Source organism: Mirounga leonina, unplaced genomic scaffold, assembly GCF_011800145.1.
Source record: "Mirounga leonina isolate KUSES-001 unplaced genomic scaffold, KU_Mleo_1.0 Mir_151, whole genome shotgun sequence".
NCBI lineage: Eukaryota > Metazoa > Chordata > Mammalia > Carnivora > Phocidae > Mirounga > Mirounga leonina.
This window is the reverse complement of record NW_023270377.1, coordinates 79,824,169-79,843,496: the sequence shown is the minus strand read 5'-3', so window position 1 is coordinate 79,843,496 and position 19,328 is coordinate 79,824,169. Positions and strand designations below refer to the sequence as shown.

At 34.7% G+C, this 19,328-nt stretch overlaps 1 protein-coding gene across 2 annotated transcripts in view; it reads left to right on the top strand.

Annotated features, from left to right (window-relative positions):
• Positions 1 to 7,278: 7,278 nt before the first annotated feature.
• Positions 7,279 to 19,328, top strand: part of MBD5 (methyl-CpG binding domain protein 5) — a 60,589-nt gene continuing 48,539 nt past the window's right edge. For both annotated transcript variants that reach the window (XM_035008076.1, XM_035008075.1), the window contains exons 1-3: positions 7,279 to 7,835; positions 16,528 to 16,630; positions 17,691 to 17,871. In XM_035008076.1, the coding sequence (XP_034863967.1) occupies positions 7,723 to 7,835; positions 16,528 to 16,630; positions 17,691 to 17,871 (397 nt within the window). In that variant the 5' untranslated portion in view covers positions 7,279 to 7,722. The remainder of the gene's footprint in view (positions 7,836 to 16,527; positions 16,631 to 17,690; positions 17,872 to 19,328) is intronic.

Here is a 19,328-nt window from a genome sequence, read left to right as displayed (position 1 = left end):
TTCTCAATACGGTAATTTACATAAAACACTGTTTTTAGACCTTCCAGTTGTTTTTTGTATAATTTTGGGCTGTTTGAAAAAATAGTCATGATTTTGTGGGTTGGCAGTCTAGGTTAGGTTCAGCTGGGCCAGCTCATCCCTGTTCCACACGGTGTTGACTGTACTCACATGTCTAAGCCTTTAGCTGGACTGGCTAGAATAGCTGGACTTGTCGGTCTCCACCTGGATTCTCATTCTTAAGCGGGCTAGCTCAGGTTGTTCTTGTGACAATGGCATTCCAAGAAGCAAGTGGAAGATGCAAGGCCTCTCAAGGTTTAAACTCAGCACTTGAACAGTAGTACCTCCATCACATTCCATTGGTCAAAGCAAGTCGCAAGGCCAGCCCAGATTCAAAGTGTGGAGTAATAAATACTACCTCCTGATAAAAGGAGCTACAAAGTATTTCAGGCCAATTGCAGTCTACTATACTCAACATATAGCTCTCTGAAGGCTAGAATGTATAAGTTGCTTAACATTGGTAGCTAGAAATGCATATAAATAATTCCCCTAACCATAGATGGGCATAGGCCAAGATGCCTGTTACCTTGACTTTAAGAACTGGCCTCATTCTGAGGAACCTAACCCCGTACTGAGTGTGTGAAAAAATGTAACCTTCCTACATAAATATGATCCCTCATGTATAGGTTGTGAACATTTATACCTTTCTGCACCAAAAGTGCAAAGACGTTTGGAACTAGAGAGCTTCAGTCATCAGGTCAGGAAAGATGTGCTCATGGTACCCTGACACAACTGTATAAAACAAATGTAAATGTGCTGAGGTAGTTTGGGCTAAGTAGAGCCTGAAGGATAGTAGAGCCTGATAGAGCCTTACATCGGGTGCATCTAAGAAGTATGTTTTAGAAGAAGTGGCTGTACAGTAAAGATAACCAAATGACAATAATAACCAGAATGAATATAGGGATAATCTATAGGGAAGTTTTTTAAAAATGATAAAAATATGTAACTGCAAGATAAGTGTGCTCATAAATAAAAATGCATATAGCTTGAATAAATAGGTGAAAGGTGAAACAGATGGGAAGGTTGGATGGGAGGGCTGGCTAAGTGCTGTGAAGGAGCTGTTTGAATAATTGATATGAGGGTGAAAGATAATTGGAAAGGAGAAACATGATTTAGGGCTGCTCTAACAAGCACAATTTAACTAATAATGATGGAAAGATTATGAGTATATCCATTTATTACCCAGTCAAATGATAATAATGTTGTAGCCACTCAGACATTACTTTCCAAAATGCTAATGCTGATGTTATTTTTTAATCCAATCATACCTATTGTGGTATATACGTATTATTTTGGAATTTAAGTATAGAGGTAGGTTTTATGTGAGACTTGTTCTCAGTTGGAGAACATGAAGCATTCACTTGCAAATGTTGGAATGGAACAGACTTCTTATTTAACTTTAAATATTTCAAGGGCTAAGATGATAATCATAGCATAAAAAGTATAAATGATGGCTTAGAATTATATAATATATGAAACATTGGTATTTTACCTGATTTACATAGTCTTACCTTGATAAATCAGCAGTTCATCTGGTATTCATTCTATCCTACTACACATCCAAGGAACTCCACTGGGCACAAGAGCAATGTGTGATGTCATTTTAAACATTTTAATAGAATTTACTCATGATATCACATGACTGAAAAATCAATTTATTATTTTTACCATTAGTCAAGTTTGTGTGATATAATTCAGAAGATTTATAATGTTTGATGTTATTCGGAAAGATTTATGAAGAATAGCTACTTATTAGTTTTCATGATGTCATAATCTGATAGTCTTCATGATGTCTTGAGAAAACTTCTAAGGTATACATTTAATACTGTATTAAGTAGAGAGTGTATTTGTAGGTTGACAAGAATGTCAGGAAAGCAGATGAAGAAAAAAGGTCTGTTGCATTAATTAGCATCCTATTGAAATAAAAGTTTAATTGTTATATTGTTGGATTCATTTAATGGTTTCTTCATTAATCCAATTAAAATGTGTATATAAACTACTTCATAAATAAAACTGATGCACTTTACAAATAAAGCATAAAGTCAGTTTGTTAATTTTCTTAAAAGCCCTATCATACTTTCTACACAAAAATTATCACTTGGAGTTTATGAGATCATCAGGGACAGATCTAGAGCGAAAAATCTTTTGTATATTTTGTCAACATTAATACTCATTGGCTTCTACTAGCCTCTTTTAAAAATCTCTTTCATTTTAGATGCATGTATTGCTAAAAAATCTTACTAAGCCTACATGGCAAAAATCAGAATATAAAACTATGTTGGCTAATTAGAATATGCATAGTCTTCAGGAAGCACTTAAGCACCTACTGCAGGCCAGGTACTACCAGGAACTAGGAATATAGATAGGAAGGACCTAGAGAGACACGTCCCTGCTGTGAGGGAGTTTACATTCTGCTGGGAAGAGATAGCCAATAAACAAACAAATAAATGATGACAAACAAATGGATGACAAGAGTTATCAGTGACTTAAAGTCTGAGAGATTACCTATGGTATATAGTGTAGTCTCTTCCAGGACGTGACATCTAATTTGAATTCCGAACAGTCAGAAGAAGCCAATGCAAAGAAGTAAATCAGGCCACTAAATTCAATTCACCAAAAGCCAATTCTCAGACTAATTTACATATTGAAAGGAAGTAGGAAAATAAAAATGTTGGTAAAATTGTGGTAAATCTCCTCAGAACGTGCACACACACACACACACACACACCACTTTTTGAGTTATATTATTGTTGCTGCCAGAATTGTTTGTGAAATAAATTTAAATCCTGTCCTAAGTGTAAGATCGATCCTTGATCTGAGTGTTAGTGAGATGGAGGTACCTTTCATATCACAATATCTTTTCTGTTTTAACCTGTGTCTGTTAGGCTTAAACCAAGCCATATAAACAAGGTCATAATGGAATTTCCAGGGGAGATGAAGGAAAAATGTTGTGGATATGTAGTTTTCTATGTTAAATTAAGAAAAGAGGAGAAACTATTGTTTTTATAATATCAACTATAAAAATAAAGCTTGACTAAATCTTGAATGATGGGTCCATGTAAGTGATAAAATTATCAGAATCTTAGAGGCAAAGAGAAGATTTTCATATTTAGCAGAAGAGGACATACATGGGTTTCAAAAGTTTGAGAACTATGGCCTGAAGTGCTTTCCCAAAACTACCCTTTTGTCACTTTAAAAAATTTGTCAAGGGTCTTAAAATTATGCAACTCTGTTTTAGCGAATAATTCTCAGTAAATTAGCAAAATGACTATTGATTTATGTACAGATAGGTATATTTATCTCAGATTTATTTGTAGTTGCAAAAATTCAGGAGAAAATCTATGTTCACAAAAGGGAAGTAAATAAATTATAGATATATAGATATAGCCCCAAAAATTCTATCCAGCAATTAAGTCATATTTTGGAAAAAATATTTAATGCCATAGTAAAATGCTCAGGATGAAAATAAAGTATAAAGTGGTAATGATTCAGTATTAAAAGGAAAAAGATGCGTTTATAACATGGAAAAAACTTGGAATCAGTGCAACTTTGGAGAGCAATTTGCAGTATCTGAAAATTTGAGAATGTACAGACCCCACAACCTCACATTAATATGATAAATATACCAATAGATGAGTAGTTCTATAATCATATGATACAATACCATTCAGATGTTAAAAATTAACAAATTTGATCTATATATCTGCAACAGAGATAGATCTATGTCTCTCAACTGAGATAGCTCTCAAACAGTGTTGGATTTTAAAAAGCAAGTTGCAGAATGATATATATGTGTTATAGTGTTTATATAAAAATTTTAAAATGCATATAGCAATACCAGATATTGTTTACATATACACATAGGGAGTATACCTATAAATGCATAGCCTGGAAGAATGAAGACCAGATTCATAATGGTGGTTGCCTTTAAGGTGAAGAGAAGGAAATAGGACTAAAGGAAGATGGGGTAGAGGAGGGAGATAGTATTTAACTCTATCTGTAATAGTGCTTTATTTTTTTTTTAAAGATTTTATTTGTTTATTCATGAGAGACAGAGAGAGAGAGAGGCAGAGGGAGAAGCAGGCTCCCAAGGAGCAGGAAGCCCGATGCAGGACTCGATCCCAGGACCCTGAGATCATGACCTGAGCCGAAGGCAGACGCCCAACCATCTGAGCCACCCAGGCGCCCCAAGAGTGCTTTATTTTTAAAAATAAGCAAAACTGATAAAATGCTTACATTGTGAATTTGGAGTGGTGGTTTATTGTTTGTTATTATAAATTCTTTTTTAAAGTGTGCTTTTAAAATTTTCTAAAAACAATGATTGAAAGAAAGTATGTTCAGGTTTGCAGTGGTTATTATTCAACAGTGAGATTACAGTTCAATTTTAATTTCACCTTCAAACATCTCTGAATTTTCCAAATTCACAAAATGAATGTTGAGAAAATCAGGGCCACTTGCAGATAAATAAATGAGGACTGTGTAGTTACTGGACCTTGCTCTGTGAGGAGTCCCTAAAGCCCTTGCAATTGAGCTACTTCTAAAAGGCTGAATGAAGTATCAGCAAAAAAAGGATGACCCTCCCAGGGCCAAAAGGGAGTAGAGGGCTGGCTGCCTACATAGTGTGGAGATATAAAACTGCCATGTCCTGGAAAGGAGGCAGGGGCAATAGTCTAAGCCAGTGGGTCTCAAACTTGAGCATGCATCAGAATCACCTGGAGGGTTTCTTAAAGAACAGAGTGACCCCTAGAGTTTCTAATTCATTAAGTCTGGGGCCAGGCCTGTGCATTTGTATTTCTGACAAGTTCCTGGGCATTATTGACAATAATGATGTTTGTCCCAGGACCATGCTTTGAGAACTGCTGGTCTAAGCAAAACCCAGCCATCAGATATTTGTATTTTTCATTACTGAAATATGAGAGAAACGTATTTGGCAGGAATCAATCCAATGTTATTATCTGGCAGATCCACAAATTACTTAATGGAGCGAGCCAGCCTGTCTCAGGGAAGTTGGAGTCACATGCAAGAGCAGGCAAACAAACAGAAAAAAAAAAAAAAAAGAAGAAGGAAGGAAAGGAAAGGAAAAAAGAAAGAAAAAAGAAAATAGGCATCAAATGGTCAGAAAGCTCAAAAGTAGGGAGAATGAGAGCTGGTCCAATCTAATGATCACAGGCCACTGAAGGCATTTTATTGGGAAAAGCACGGTAATAAAATGAGCATGAAAAAGGACTGTTTAAAAAAAACAGGTTCAATAATCTGGGTCTGTTACTATTTGACAAAACTGGGAGTCCAGGATGGTATGAAATTCATGTCTCTTTTCCATCTTTCATTAGCACTGGGAACTCCACTGGGCAGGACTGACCCTTCCTTGCTCTCTCCATCCTTTCTTATCCTTCCTCCCTCTTTTCTTTATATTCTTCCACACGGAACAGCTCTTTAATGCCAAACATTACACTGGGCTATGGATGATAAAGAGGTGCCTCCTTCTTTGTACTCCAGCCACAGCATAGTACCCTGTACCTAGTAGCTGCTGACTGTCAAATAAAACATGAATAAACGCATACATGATCAGCAGGGGTCATGGTTAAGTTGCAGTGAGTGGGAGACAAATGGGTCATTTCTGTGAGAAGCATAGATACAATGGAGTGGCCCCAACAATGTTAAGTTAGCAGCTTGAGACAGCATTGGGAATGATACTCCTGGGCACTTTTCTTTATACCCCACATTTTTCCCAATAAATTTTTGCTATTTTTCCCATTGCTTGTGAATGTTTACAACACCCATTCACAAGGTTTGTACTTTCAGCTAAATGACCTTTATCTGTCTCAGAGTCCAGGCTGCAAATAGAGCATATGCCCGAATATATGATGCCTTTTAATATAAGGCATTCTCCCGTTTTCTCAATAAAGACAGCCCCAAAAATGTTTGGGGCTAACTTAAATTGTAGGCTTTTAGGAATGTAGATAAAGTAGTTATGTGTCTATTTACACTGTATAATGTGTTAAGTTATGCATACATATTTTAAACAAGTAAAATATAAATCTTTTTTTAACTTTTGAAACGATTTTAATATTTTCATATGAATTTTAAGTCCTTTAACACAGTCTTCCAGAGCATATCATCTTCACCTTTAGTTAAGTTGTTTGAGTATAGCATTTTTGAATCTGTGGATAATGCTGTCACTGGACATTTTTATCCCAAGCCACATGTCCCACTCATTTAACACTAGAATGATTTTTTTATTCATCCTTTAGTATAGTTTCATGAGTCCCACAATGTAATTACACACTACATATTAAATTGATTATAGAAAGGCTTGTATACCACCAGAAATAAGGCTAGCAACTGTTACATCACATTCTCCATTAGGATTAAGTACTAAATCTTTTAAAAATTTTATTTGCTATCTTTTTTTACTTAACGATTCCATTAAGATGACCTCTTTCAATCAGTAGCACTGATTGCTGTTGTCTCAAGCCAGTATATTTTCCCCAAGCAGCACCTTGTGACTTAATAAAGGAATTAAGAGAGTACCCCATAATAGACAGGAATTTGTAAATCTTATCTATAAAGCATCTCCCACTCTTATATTCAAGAACAGTGGGGGAAAATCTCTTGTACTTAGAAATGTACTGTATATTTTCTTTTAATTTTTTCTTAAAAAAAAACACCTTTTCTTCTTTAGGCCAATATGATGATTAGAAAAGCAAAGTAAATCATAAGGGCATATACAATTAAAGACTGATAAAATGTAACTGGATTAGTATAAAACTTTCCAGTTGTCAGAACATAAGAGGTGATAGATGCATTTTTATTGTGAGTAAGAAGGAGGTTGTGTGTGTGTGTGTGTGTGTGTGTGAAATGCCACGATTATGTCTATCTCTAATAATTAGAAGGTTACACGTGGTGAAGAGCAGGCAAATTGGTTAACTGGAGTAAGTGGATCAAGTTGGAAGAAGAAAACAAGACAAATTTGACGTGTGATTTTGATGGCAGAGAACATCAAAGTGGTTTGGTGCACTTAGCAGTTTATTCTATTTTTAAATGTGTGCAGCTTCCCAGTTTTCAATATTAAATATAAAGTTTACACATTTATATATGTTTCAGGCTACATTATTGGAATTTTGAAGACATGAAAACATCAGATGAACCAACCTACAACATCTTGGATTCAGATTGGAAGATGAAGAGAAAATTTAAAGAATGTGGCCTCTAAAGGCGGGTAGTACCTGGAAATATTAACCGACTCACACTGTAAAAATGAGACCATTCTCTAGACCATAGAGGTTATTTTAGTCTGACATCAAGGTTCAAGACAAAATGTTGAACTAAAAACTTTACACTCCTCCCCTCCCCCAATTCAGGCAGGTACCAGCATTGGTGAATATGATTTTCCTTAGTTAGAGGCACTCATTTTTACCCATGTAGACCATCCTTAGGAATTAAATATTGTTTATTTAATGTAGATTATAATGGGAAACTGATTTTTTCCACAATGGCAGATTTCAAGGACTTGGTTCCAAACTGAGCCGAAGCTTCCCAATGCATTTTGTACAGTCTGGGAAAAACTGTGCTGCATTGGCCGTTTTTGAAGGCCATCATGCCCTGTAATATAAGGATATCATCTTATTGCTGATATCTTTGGAGAGTCCCAAGCAGACACAGAAAATGAATGGAGGCAAGGACTGTGACGGAGGGGACAAAGATGGAGGTCTTCCAGCTATACAAGTTCCTGTGGGTTGGCAGCGTCGTGTGGATCAAAATGGAGTGCTTTATGTCAGGTGAGCCACCTTATTACCTTTGTCACCTCCACGTGTGCAATCCTGTAATTAAGAAGGTAGAGTCTGTTCCTTTGAGGGAGCAACATACCATCACTGACAGCATTTCACATAAATTTGAGTAAATGGCCTTCGTGCTAGAAATATTCGAGTGTTTCATTCTGTACTGTTTTGCAATGTGAATTGCCTTAGGTTACAAGAGAGATTTTTTATGCATTACTTGTGTTTATATAAGATGTCATTCCGCTTATCTCTGTAACAAGGATAAAGAAAAATATGAAGATTTCTAAAAGAAACATATAAGCATCGTTACCACATTCACAGGAGAATGTAAAATACTGGAAAGAGACCGGATATCTCTTGACAATATTATCCTGTCCTTCTAGTGCTTCATATGGCTTTTCTGATGTAAGGTTGAGTGTTTTTATCTATAAGCAGTTTCAGTTATGAGTCTTCTTAAGTCCTGATATTAATTAAAAATAATTTCCCTATTTTTTTCTGTGCAGTTTTTAATCTATTCCATTGCATATAATAGTAAAAAAGAAAAAGTCATGATGGAGATGGCTGTTCCTCTCACAAGGAAAAATCATACAAATAAAATGCAAATGCCTGGTCTTTTTAATTTTGGTAACATGTATCTTGTTTACAAGCTGAATGGAATAACTCAACTATTGACAAGAAGTTTCAGGGTTTTTTTTAACTGACCTATAATATTGTATTAGTTTTATTAGTACAACATAGCGATTCAGTATTTGTATACATTATGAAATGGTCATCTCAATAAGTCTCGTTACCATCTATCATCATACAAATTATTCAGTAATGACTGACTATTCCCTATGCTGTCCATTACATCCCTGTGTCTTACTTATTTTATAATTGGAAGACTGTACTTCTTATCCCTTTCATGAATTTTGTCCATCCCTCCACCCGTCTCCCCTCTATCAGCCACCAGTTTGTTTTCTATATCTATGGTCTGTTTCTATTTTGTTTGTGTATTCATTTGTTTTGTTCTTTAGGTTCCACATATAAATGAAGTTATATAGTATTTGTCTTTCTCTGTCTGACGTATTTTGCTTAGCGTACTACCCACTCCATTCATCCATGTTGTCACACATGGCCAGATCTCATACTTTTTAATCACTGAGTAATATTCCAGTGTGTTTGTTTGTGTATGCGTCTCTGTGTGTGTACCATATCTCCTTTGTGCATTCATCTATCTATGAACATCTAGGGGGCTTCCATATCTTGGCTATTGCAAATAATGCTGTGATGAACATAGAAGTGCAAATGTCTTTTTGAATGAGTGTTTTCATTGTCTTTGGTTAAATACCTAGAAGTGGAATTACTGGATCATATGGTATTTCTATTTTTAATTTTTTGAGGAAGCTCCATACTGTTTTCCAAACTTGCTGCTCCAATTTACATTCATACCAACAGTGCACAGGGTTCCTTTTTCTCTACATCCTGCTCGTTATTTCTTATCTTTTTAATGACAGCCACTTTGACACCTGTGAGGAGATATCTCGTTGTGGCTTAGATTTGCATTTCCCTGATAGATAGTGATGTTGAGCATTTTTTCATGTACCTGTCGGCCATCTCTATGTCTTCTTTGGAAAAATGTCCATTCAGGTCATCTGTACATTTTTTAAATCTGATTGTTTGGTTTTTTTGATATTAAGTTGTATGAGTTCTTTATATATTTTGGATGTTAACCCCTTATTGGATATTTGTCTTTTTGTTTGTTGATGATTTATTTCAGTGTGTAAAAAGCTTTTTAGTTTGATATAGTCCCTTTGTTTATTTTTATTTTTGCTGTCCTTGCCTGACATGGCAGATCCAAAAAAATATTGCTAAGACTGATGTTGAAGAGCTTACTGCTTATGTTTTCTTTTAAGAGTTTTATGGTTTCAGATCTTACATTCAAGTCTTCAGTTTTGAACTTATTTTTTCTGTGTGGTGCAAGAAAGTGGTCCAGTTTCACTGTTTTGCATGTAGCTGTCCAGTTTTCCTAGCAACACTTATCAAAGAGATTGTCTTTTCCCCCACTGTAGGCTCTTGCCTCCTTTGTTGTAGATTAATTGACCATATAACCATAGGTTTATTCTGGGCTCTCTATTCTGTTCCACTGACCTGTGTATCTGTTTTTATGCTAGTACCATATTGTTTTGATTACAATAGCTTTGTAGTATAGTTTGAAATGGGGATTGTGATTAACTCCAGCTTTGTTCTTTCTCAAGATTGGCTTGGCTATTCAGAGTCTTTTCTCCTTTTTCATTTGTTATTTTGTTCATTTGGGTCCTCTCTTTTTTTTCTTGATGAGTCTAGCTAAATGTCTTCAATTTTGTTTATCTTTTCAAAGAAGCAGCTCTTAGTTTCATCGATCTTTTCTATTTTTTTTTATTTTTAGTCTCTATTTCATTTATTTCCATTCTAATGTTTATTTCCTTTTTCTACTAACTTTGGGTTTTATTTGTTCTTTTCCTAGTTCCTTTAGGTGTAGGATTAAATTATTTATTTGAGATTTTCTTGTTTCTTGAAGCAGGCCTGTGTCACTATAAACGTCCCTCCTAACACTGCTTTTGCTGCATCCCATAGATTTTAGAATGTTGTGTTTATTTGTCTCAAAATATTTTTTTATTTCTTCTTTGATTTCTTCATTGACCAATAGTTGTTCAGTAGCATGATGTTTAGTCTCCATGTGTTTGTGTTTTTTCAATTTGTCTTCTTGTAATTGATTTTACATTTGTTTTATACTGTTGTGGTTGGAAAAGATGGTTTATATGATTTCAATCTCTTAAATTTACTTATTCTGCACCCTGACATCATGCTCCATTTGCACTTGAGATGGAATGTTCTGTACATATCTAATAAGTCCATCTGGTCTAGTGGGTCATTTAAGGCCAATATTCCTTATTGATGTTCTGTCTGGATGATCTATCCATTGATGTAAGTGGGGTGTTAAAACCCCCTAATATTATAGTATTGCTGTCAGTTTCTCCCTTTGTGTCTCTTAATGTTTGCTTTATATATTTGGGTGCTACTATGTTGGGTACATAAATATTTGCAAATGTTATATCTTCTTGTTGAATTGATCCCTTTATCATTTTGTGATTTCTTTTTTTTATTTCTTGTTACAGTCTTCGTTATAAAATCTATTTTTGATATAAGTATTTCTACCCCAGCTTTGATTTTGTTTCCGTTTGCATAGAGTATCTTTTTTCATTTCTTCAACTTCAGTCTGTGTGTGTGTCCTTAGATCTGAAGTAAGTCTCTTATAGGCAGCATACAGATGGGTCTTCTTTCTGTTTTTGTTTTTGTTTTTTTAATCCATTCAGCCACTCTGTGTCTTTTGATTGGAACATTTAGTCCATTTATACTTAAAGTAATTATTGGTAAGTGTGTACTTATTGCCATTTTGTTGTTTTCTGGTTGTTTTTGTAGTTCTTCTCTGTTCCTTTCTTCTCTTGCTCTCTTCCTTTGTGATTTTATGATGTTCTTTAGTTTTATGTTTGGATTCCTTTCCCTTTATTTTCTGTGTATCTATTTTAGTTTTTAGTTTTTGGTTACCATGAGGTTCATATATAACAACTTATACATATAGCAATCTATTTTAAGTTGGTGGTTGCCTAAGTTTGAAAGCATTCTAAAAGCACTACATTTTTGCTTTCCCTCTACCCACATTTTATGTTTTTGATGTTAAGTTTTACATCTTTTTATTTTCTGTATCTTTTAGTTATTGCAGATATCATTGATTTTACTACTTTTGTCTTTTAACCTTCATACTAGCATTATAAGTGGTTGATCACTACCTTTCCTGTATATTTGCCTTTACCAGTGAGATTTTTTTTTCTTTCATATATTTTCTTATTTCTAGTCATGGCCTTTTCTTTTCAACTTAAAGTAGTCCCTTTAATATTTCTTATAAAGCCAATTTAGTTATGATGAACTCCTTTAGCTTTTGCTTGTCTGGGAAACTATTTATCGCTCCTTCAATTCTGATTGATAACTTTGCCTGGTAAAGTATCCTTGGTTGTAAGCTTTTTCCTTTCATCACTTTGAATTTATCATGCCACTCTCTTCTGGCCTACAAAGTTTCTGCTGAAAAATCAGCTGATAGTCTTATGGACATTCCCTAATAAGTAACTAATTTTTTTCTTTTTTCTTTTTTTTTTTTTTTAAGTATTCTCTCTTTATCTTTAATTTTTGATATTTAATTGTAATGTGTCTTGGTGTAGATCTGTAGGTTCATCTTGTTTGGGACTCTCTGTGCTTCCTGAACCCGGATGTCTCTTTTCTTCCCCAGGTCAGGGACATTTTCAGCTATTATTTTTTCAAATAAGTTTCCAACACTTTCTTTCTTCTACTTATGTGACTCCTAAATATAATGTGGATGTTAGTATGTTTGATGTTGTTTCAGGGGTTTCTTAAACTGTCCTCATTTGTTTAAATTATTTTTTATCTTTTCTCATTCAATTTAGGCTATTTCCATTACCCTGTCTTCCAGATTGCTGATCCATTTTTCTGTATCATCTACTCTGCTGTTTATTCCCTCTAGTGTATTTTTCACTTCTGTTATGGTATTCTTCAGCTCTGATTGGTAGTTTCTTTTATTTTCTATCTCTTTGTTGAAATTCTAAATGTGTTGTTCAGCCATTGTTCTCACAAGTTCAGTAAGCATGTTTATGACCATAACTGATCTCTTTAACAGATAGATTGTTTATCTCTGTTTGTTTAGTTCTTTTTTTTTTCTTTTTTTGAGGTTTTATCTTGTTCTTTTGAACATAGTCCTCTGTCTCCTCATTTTACCTACCTCTCTGTGTTTGTTTCTATGTATTAGGCAGTTCAGCTACCACTCCGGTCTTGAAGGAGTGGCCTATATAAGATGTCCTATGGGGCCAAAAGTGCAATCCTCCCTAACCACTGGAGTCAGCTGCTACAGGGTATCCCTTGTATGGGCATTGTGTACCCTCCTATTGTGGTGGGGCCACAATTGCTGTGGTTGTACTGCTGGGCAGGGCTGACCCGTGGCCTGGTTGGCTTGTGGCCCGGGGGTAACTGCTGCAGGCATGCTGGTGGGCAAGATTAGTGTCTTCTTGGCTGCAAGGCCTGATGGAGGTGCAAGGTTGTGTAGAGTTCTCAGCAAGGCACACCCTTGGCGTTAGTGGTCTAGTAGGAGGATTCCAAAATGGATCCAGTGCCTGGATCAGCATGGCAGAATGAGGTAGCAGAAATGACTGTCGCCAGTGTCTTAGTCCTTGGGAAGAGGCCTTGCCGCCTCATGCCTCTCCAGCAGGCACTCCAAGTATTCTTCACTGTGGCCTATGCACTTTTCAATCTAGTGTTTTTGCTCTAGTTTTGAGTCTATGCATGAGCCCTTTAGAGCAGTTTTTTTTTTTTTTCCTATAAATATGTAGTTTTTCTGGACATATTCTCTGTTGGCTTTCAAAGCCAGCTATTTTGGGGGCTTGTCCCTCCTGTGCAAGATCTAAGGGTTGGATTGCCTGATGTGGAGCTTAAATCACTTGTTTTTTAGGGAAGAGTTCCATACCTTTGAGATTCTTCCTGACTGTGGAACTTCATGCATCGGGTGTGGTTTTTTCCTTATTGAGACTGTATCTCTGCCTCTTCCACCCATCTCAGTGCTGCCCCTTGTTGTGGAGGCTCTCTGTTCATCTAGTTTTAGGTCTTTAAGGGGCAATATTCCATATGTAGTTGTAGATTTATTATGTCCATGGGAGGAGTTGAGCTCAGGATTTTCCTACACTATTCATCTTGAATGCTTAACCAAGTTTTAGTCTTCTTATTAAACAAATGCCACCTAAGTTACTTATTTTGTAGCTTATCAGGGAGTATATGAAAGGTTATGATAACATAAATCTTTCTTTGTGATGTAATAAAAATACTATCAGAAACAGACTTAGGACTTTTTAAAAGATATAACATTGCATCATTACATTACATTACATCATTACATTTTAAAAGATATAACATTGCATCATTAATATGGTTACATTACATTACATTAATGCTATTTCTTTCAGTGTGGTTATTTGTATCCCACTTCAGTGGAATTCTCTATTTGTACAAGGATGTATTTATATAAATGAGATCTTTTCTATTGTATAAATACAAATGATTTCATACCTTAACAACTCAAAAGTCAGTTCAGATTTTATCTCAGATCTGTTTGCTTTGTGTAAGTTGTTTCTTGAGGGAAACTTAATTACCTTTTGAAATCGTTTTGCACATAAGTATTTTATTTCTGTAATAGTAAAGATGTGCTCTATATTATTGGAGTGAAGAGAAAAGAAAGCAGGGAATATGGAGCTCATCTCACAGTAGATAAGATGGACAAGGACACGTAACTTTTTTGAAGTGTTCCTATTGCCAATGTTGTTTAAAAACTGCTAAAAATACTTTGCTCTAAGTATAATATAGCAAGATATCAGTGTTACTGTTTATATTTATGGTTAGTCTAGCCTGTAAGGAGCAAATATATATTCAACTTAGAGCAAATGAGTCTAAAATCTTAATAATTTAATTTTTTTACTTCATCTCCATCCCTATAAAAGATATATCAGCTTTTCAGATTGCTGAGAACTAAGTTAAACCAAGTTAAGGCTAAAAATCTGTCATTCATCTTGTTCATTTATGATTTTCCAAGTGTAAGCAGACTTCATTATCTGTTACTGTGAGTTCTCCAAATCCAGATCTATACACTAAGAATTATTTTGGAAACAAACTTTGCTAGATAAGATTAAGCACCATCAAATAAACTAAGTCAGCATGGTTTTTATTTGTTTGTATATATAACTGGTAAAATTACTACTTAAACATATATAGGAGGCTAGCCCTCCTTCTGTAGCTCCCTTCTCAATGTGCAGTTTACTTGTAATTTTTAGGTTAGTCTCCAGCTGCTCCTGCCTGGGGGTGGCATTGAGGCTGCACATTAAATTTCCCACCTGCTTCCAATCTTTTGAGCTTTATCTGTGCCGTAAGACTTGTAACTATTTTTTATATTAATTATTACTCCCAAAAGTTAATTAAAGAGCTACAACTGAAGGGAAGAACTCAACTGACTGATTGAGAGGAAATGTTTTTAAAGTATCTAGAGTAGAGTACTCTAATAGAATTCAGGAATTCTTATCTTCAGGTTTCATTTTACAATTAAACTCCTCTAGGATTCAGTCCGTATGCTTTCTTTAACTATAAAATGCTAGGCAGTTTCTTTTCACAAAATTCATGAATTCTTCATATGACAACTGATTGGTAATCTTGTTTTATAAAAATTACCAGACCTTCAAAATCATCTGGTTGCCCCTACCACTGGGGTGGAACTCAATCTGTAACATGGGAATTATTTTTTGCATATCATCTGTAAAAAATTGTTAGTCTAAACAAAAGAATGAGTCAACAATGTTGAGGATTTTAATTGAGACTTTCTACATTCATAAGTCACTTATATGATTGTCCATAAATATGAATTGCATTTTAAAGCTGGTTTATTTATAGATCTAAAACTATTACCTCTGTTTTTGTACAGGCAGTCTGCCCCCAGTAGAATCATGCTTTGTATACAAAATGGAGAGTATAGTTTCTGGATAAATTTAATCAGAAGGCTAAAGTGAAGGTTTCAGTAAATAGTCATAAATAAAAGATATTCTTGAATGAAAAATATATGATAATTTTCAAAGCATAATATGCATTTAAGTTGTAAAATCAACATATTAATAGTAAAAGTCCTAAGGTGCAGATAGCCCGTTTTAAACTAACCCTCATTGTAAATAAAAATCAAAGACTTAACCCTGTCATCTGAATTAGTACCTAATCTGTAAGCTTAAACTTGATCAGTATTCATGTATTATACCGACTTTTTGACCCACAGAGTAGTAACATTGAGAGAACTACCCCAATTACCAACCAGAAGACCTGCAAGGCACTTTTCTGCCATGTAAAACCCTATTTTCTTAAGGAGTTCCCCATCCTTTGTCAGTTCTGCATGGCTCCTCTTTCCTTACGAATAGGGTATGGTTCTTCAGTACAATTTGAGTTGGGCCACACTTGTTTATCTTCAAAGAAACACATGGATTGGGAAAAAAAGAGAAATCTGCTTTTTCCCATGGATTGGGAAAAAAAGAGAAATCGGTTTTTAGGAAACAAATGTAACCTTTCTCCGAGCTGGTTTAGATGTGTGGTAATTTGGTTCTAGACTCCAAGACTAAAGGCAAGAATGTGTTAGCTCCAACTTTTATAGACTTAGTGACTTTCTGGTTTGACTTCCAACATGTTCCTAAATTTCAGTCTTTCCTCAAACAGCTTTAAAGGTAGATCTTCTAGTTTAAAATAATAACTACTTTCATGTAGTTTTCTTGGTCCTTTCCTGCCTGCTTCTGTACTTTTTTAAGAATAACATTTTTCTCATCCCCTTAGTCCACTCTTGGTTTTCAAAATACTTTTATTTAGTTTTCTATGAAAATCTCTATTTTTCTGAGAAATAGTTTGGTTAAAAGAAAGAGCGATAGTGTTAAAGGCTATAATTTAGTAGATAACGTAATATTGACAAAGCAAATGTTTTTCCTTAGTGGGAAAATGTCATCTTGTGAAGGACAGTAAGACTATGAATTATGCCTTTTTTCATTTAATATGTACAGTCGCAATTATTTCCTGATGTTTTTTTAAACTATTTTTACAGTCCCAGTGGGTCTTTGTTATCTTGCTTGGAGCAGGTTAAAACATACCTGCTTACTGACGGAACATGCAAGTGTGGCTTGGAATGTCCTCTTATTCTTCCCAAGGTAACCATTTAACAATAGATCTATTGGCAGTTTTGTATTTTTTTAGGTGTTTCATATATTTGCTTTTCTCATTTGGCATTTCATTTTTATATTACTTCTCCAATCATATATGCATTTTAAAGTCTTTATCTAATTAGATATCTTTTGCATGCGTTCTGGAATGCTTAAAATTGCAGGAAATAGTTAAGTCCCAGTCATGTTCAAAGGTGACAAACTATATTCATATTAAATATTTCATCAGAATCTTTTTAGCACCCTTTTATTTGAGCTACACCCATGCTCACTGTTTAATAGTATTTTTCCCCTACTATAACTGCTCAATCTGCAATATGATTTTTTTGCACTGGTGTTGATAAATTTGCCACAAATATTTCTAAAATCACAAAGCTGAACCCTCCGAGCCAAAAGTAAAGCTGTTTTAGTCCTTTGCTAGGTAAAAAATACAGTTATTTTAAATAATTAAATATTTTAGAATAGAATAGGAACAGGTCATTGTTCTCTGAATATTACGTGCTAATCTTAAAACTAAAGTTTAATAAATAGTTTTTCCTTCTATTTGTGTCACCTCATTCACCCCCCAAAAAGCATTTGAAACGGTCTGTAAGTGTATACACAATAAGTAATCAGATCTTTTAAAAATAGAGTAATAGACTTTTTAAATCCATGAAAAAGTAATATTAATATAATAATATATAAAGCCAAAGACAAAGTTAGCATGTAGAAATGTCAGCTCTTACGGGTTTTTAACTGTACTTCATCTGTTTTTGTACTGTTGTAACATCAGGAAGTATCTAAAATTGGAAACATTATCAGGTATTATACCTTTCCATATATTTATCTTGGTTGTCTTATTTTCATTATTTACTTTGTCACTAAAAACCAAGAGTTCAGCAGAAATATTTATTATACTATATATAAAGTTATTTTCTTAAATTTAAAAACTTGAGACAGTTTTGCTCAAATTTATTGCTTAATCTATGCAAAACTTTTCTTATAACAAGGAGATTTTTTTTTTAATTTAATGTTTTTATAGACATTCTAAACAGAATTTTTTTTCCAGGTGTTTAATTTTGATCCTGGAGCTGCTGTGAAACAGAGAACTGCAGAAGATGTTAAAGCAGATGAAGATGTCACAAAGCTATGCATACATAAAAGAAAAATCATTGCAGTGGCTACACTTCACAAAAGCATGGAAGCCCCACATCCTTCTCTGGTGCTCACCAGTCCCGGGGGAGGAACAAGTATGTAATGTGGTGAAAGGTTTAGAAATTTTCCTCCCCAACTTCTCTCCTAGAGGAGTCACTGGAAATCACTTTGCTAAACATTTTCTGAGTCCCCTTTTTAAATATGCAGAATGCTTTTTAAAGTTATATATGTTTTATCATTTTTTTACAAATAGTAAATTAATCTGAAAAATTCCTATGAAGTTGTCTCCCCAAATTTCCTATTTAAGTCACTGAGTTAACTGAGCAGAATAAACACCAATTAACACATACAAATGCTATGCAAGTACACAGAGCTGAACTAACAAATGCGAAAGTACCATTGGTTTTTAGGAAACAAATGTAACCTTTCTCCGAGCTGGTTTAGATGTGTGGTATCAAGTCCTCAAAGAGAACCAGCAATATTGTCCAGAGTTAGCAGTGTTAGTTGTTTTTTGTTTGTTTGTTTGTTTGTTTTTAAGATTTTATGTATTTATTTGAGAGAGAGAGAGAGAGAGAGCAATGAGGGGGACAGAGGGAAAAGCAGACTCCCCGCTGAGCAGGGACTAAGGCTCATTCCCAGGGTCCCGGGATCATGACCTGAGCTGAAGGAAGATGCTTAACCAACTGAGCCACACAGGTGCCCCCAGTGTTATTCTTTCAATCACTTAATAGCTATTTCTTGAACACCTACTAAGAGATATCACCTTATCAGAAACTTTTCATACCTCCACCACACACAGAACCACACACACGCATGCATGCTTTTATTTTTTTTTAATTTCAAAGCTGCAGAAAAATTACATAAACAGTTCACTGAGCACCCAAGTACCCTTCACTTGACAATTAACATTTTGTGGCAAAAGTTGCAAATATTATGACAATTCATCCCTAAATATTTCAGTACACATGGATGTTCACCTATATAAACCATGACCTAATTATCATATTCAAAAAATTTAACACTTATTATCTAAAATGCAGTGTATATAATTAAAAAATAGTTGTCCTAATAATTTCCAATTATTCCAGTCGTCCTAATAGTTTCTTCGATTTTTAAACCCAGGAGGCAATCAAAGATTGTACAACTGCACTAAATTGTTACACTTCTTTAACCTACACCAATTTCCCCATCTTTTATTTTTTTTATTTTTATTTTTTAAAAATTTTATTTATTTATTTGAGAGAGAGAGAGAGAGAGCACATGAGAGGGGGGAGGGTCAGAGGGAGAAGCACACTCCCTGCTGAGCAGGGAGCCGACTGCGGGACTCGATCCTGGGACTCCAGTATCATGACCTGAGCCGAAGGCAGTCGCTTAACCAACTGAGCCACCCAGGTGCCCAATTTCCCCATCTTTTAAAATCTATTTTTGAAGAGTCCAGGTCAGTTTTACAAATATTCTTCAAGTTAGATTTGCCTGATTATTTCTTCATATTTTTTTTACACTCAGGTTAAACACAGTTTGATAGAATACTGCATAGGTGATGTTATGTCCT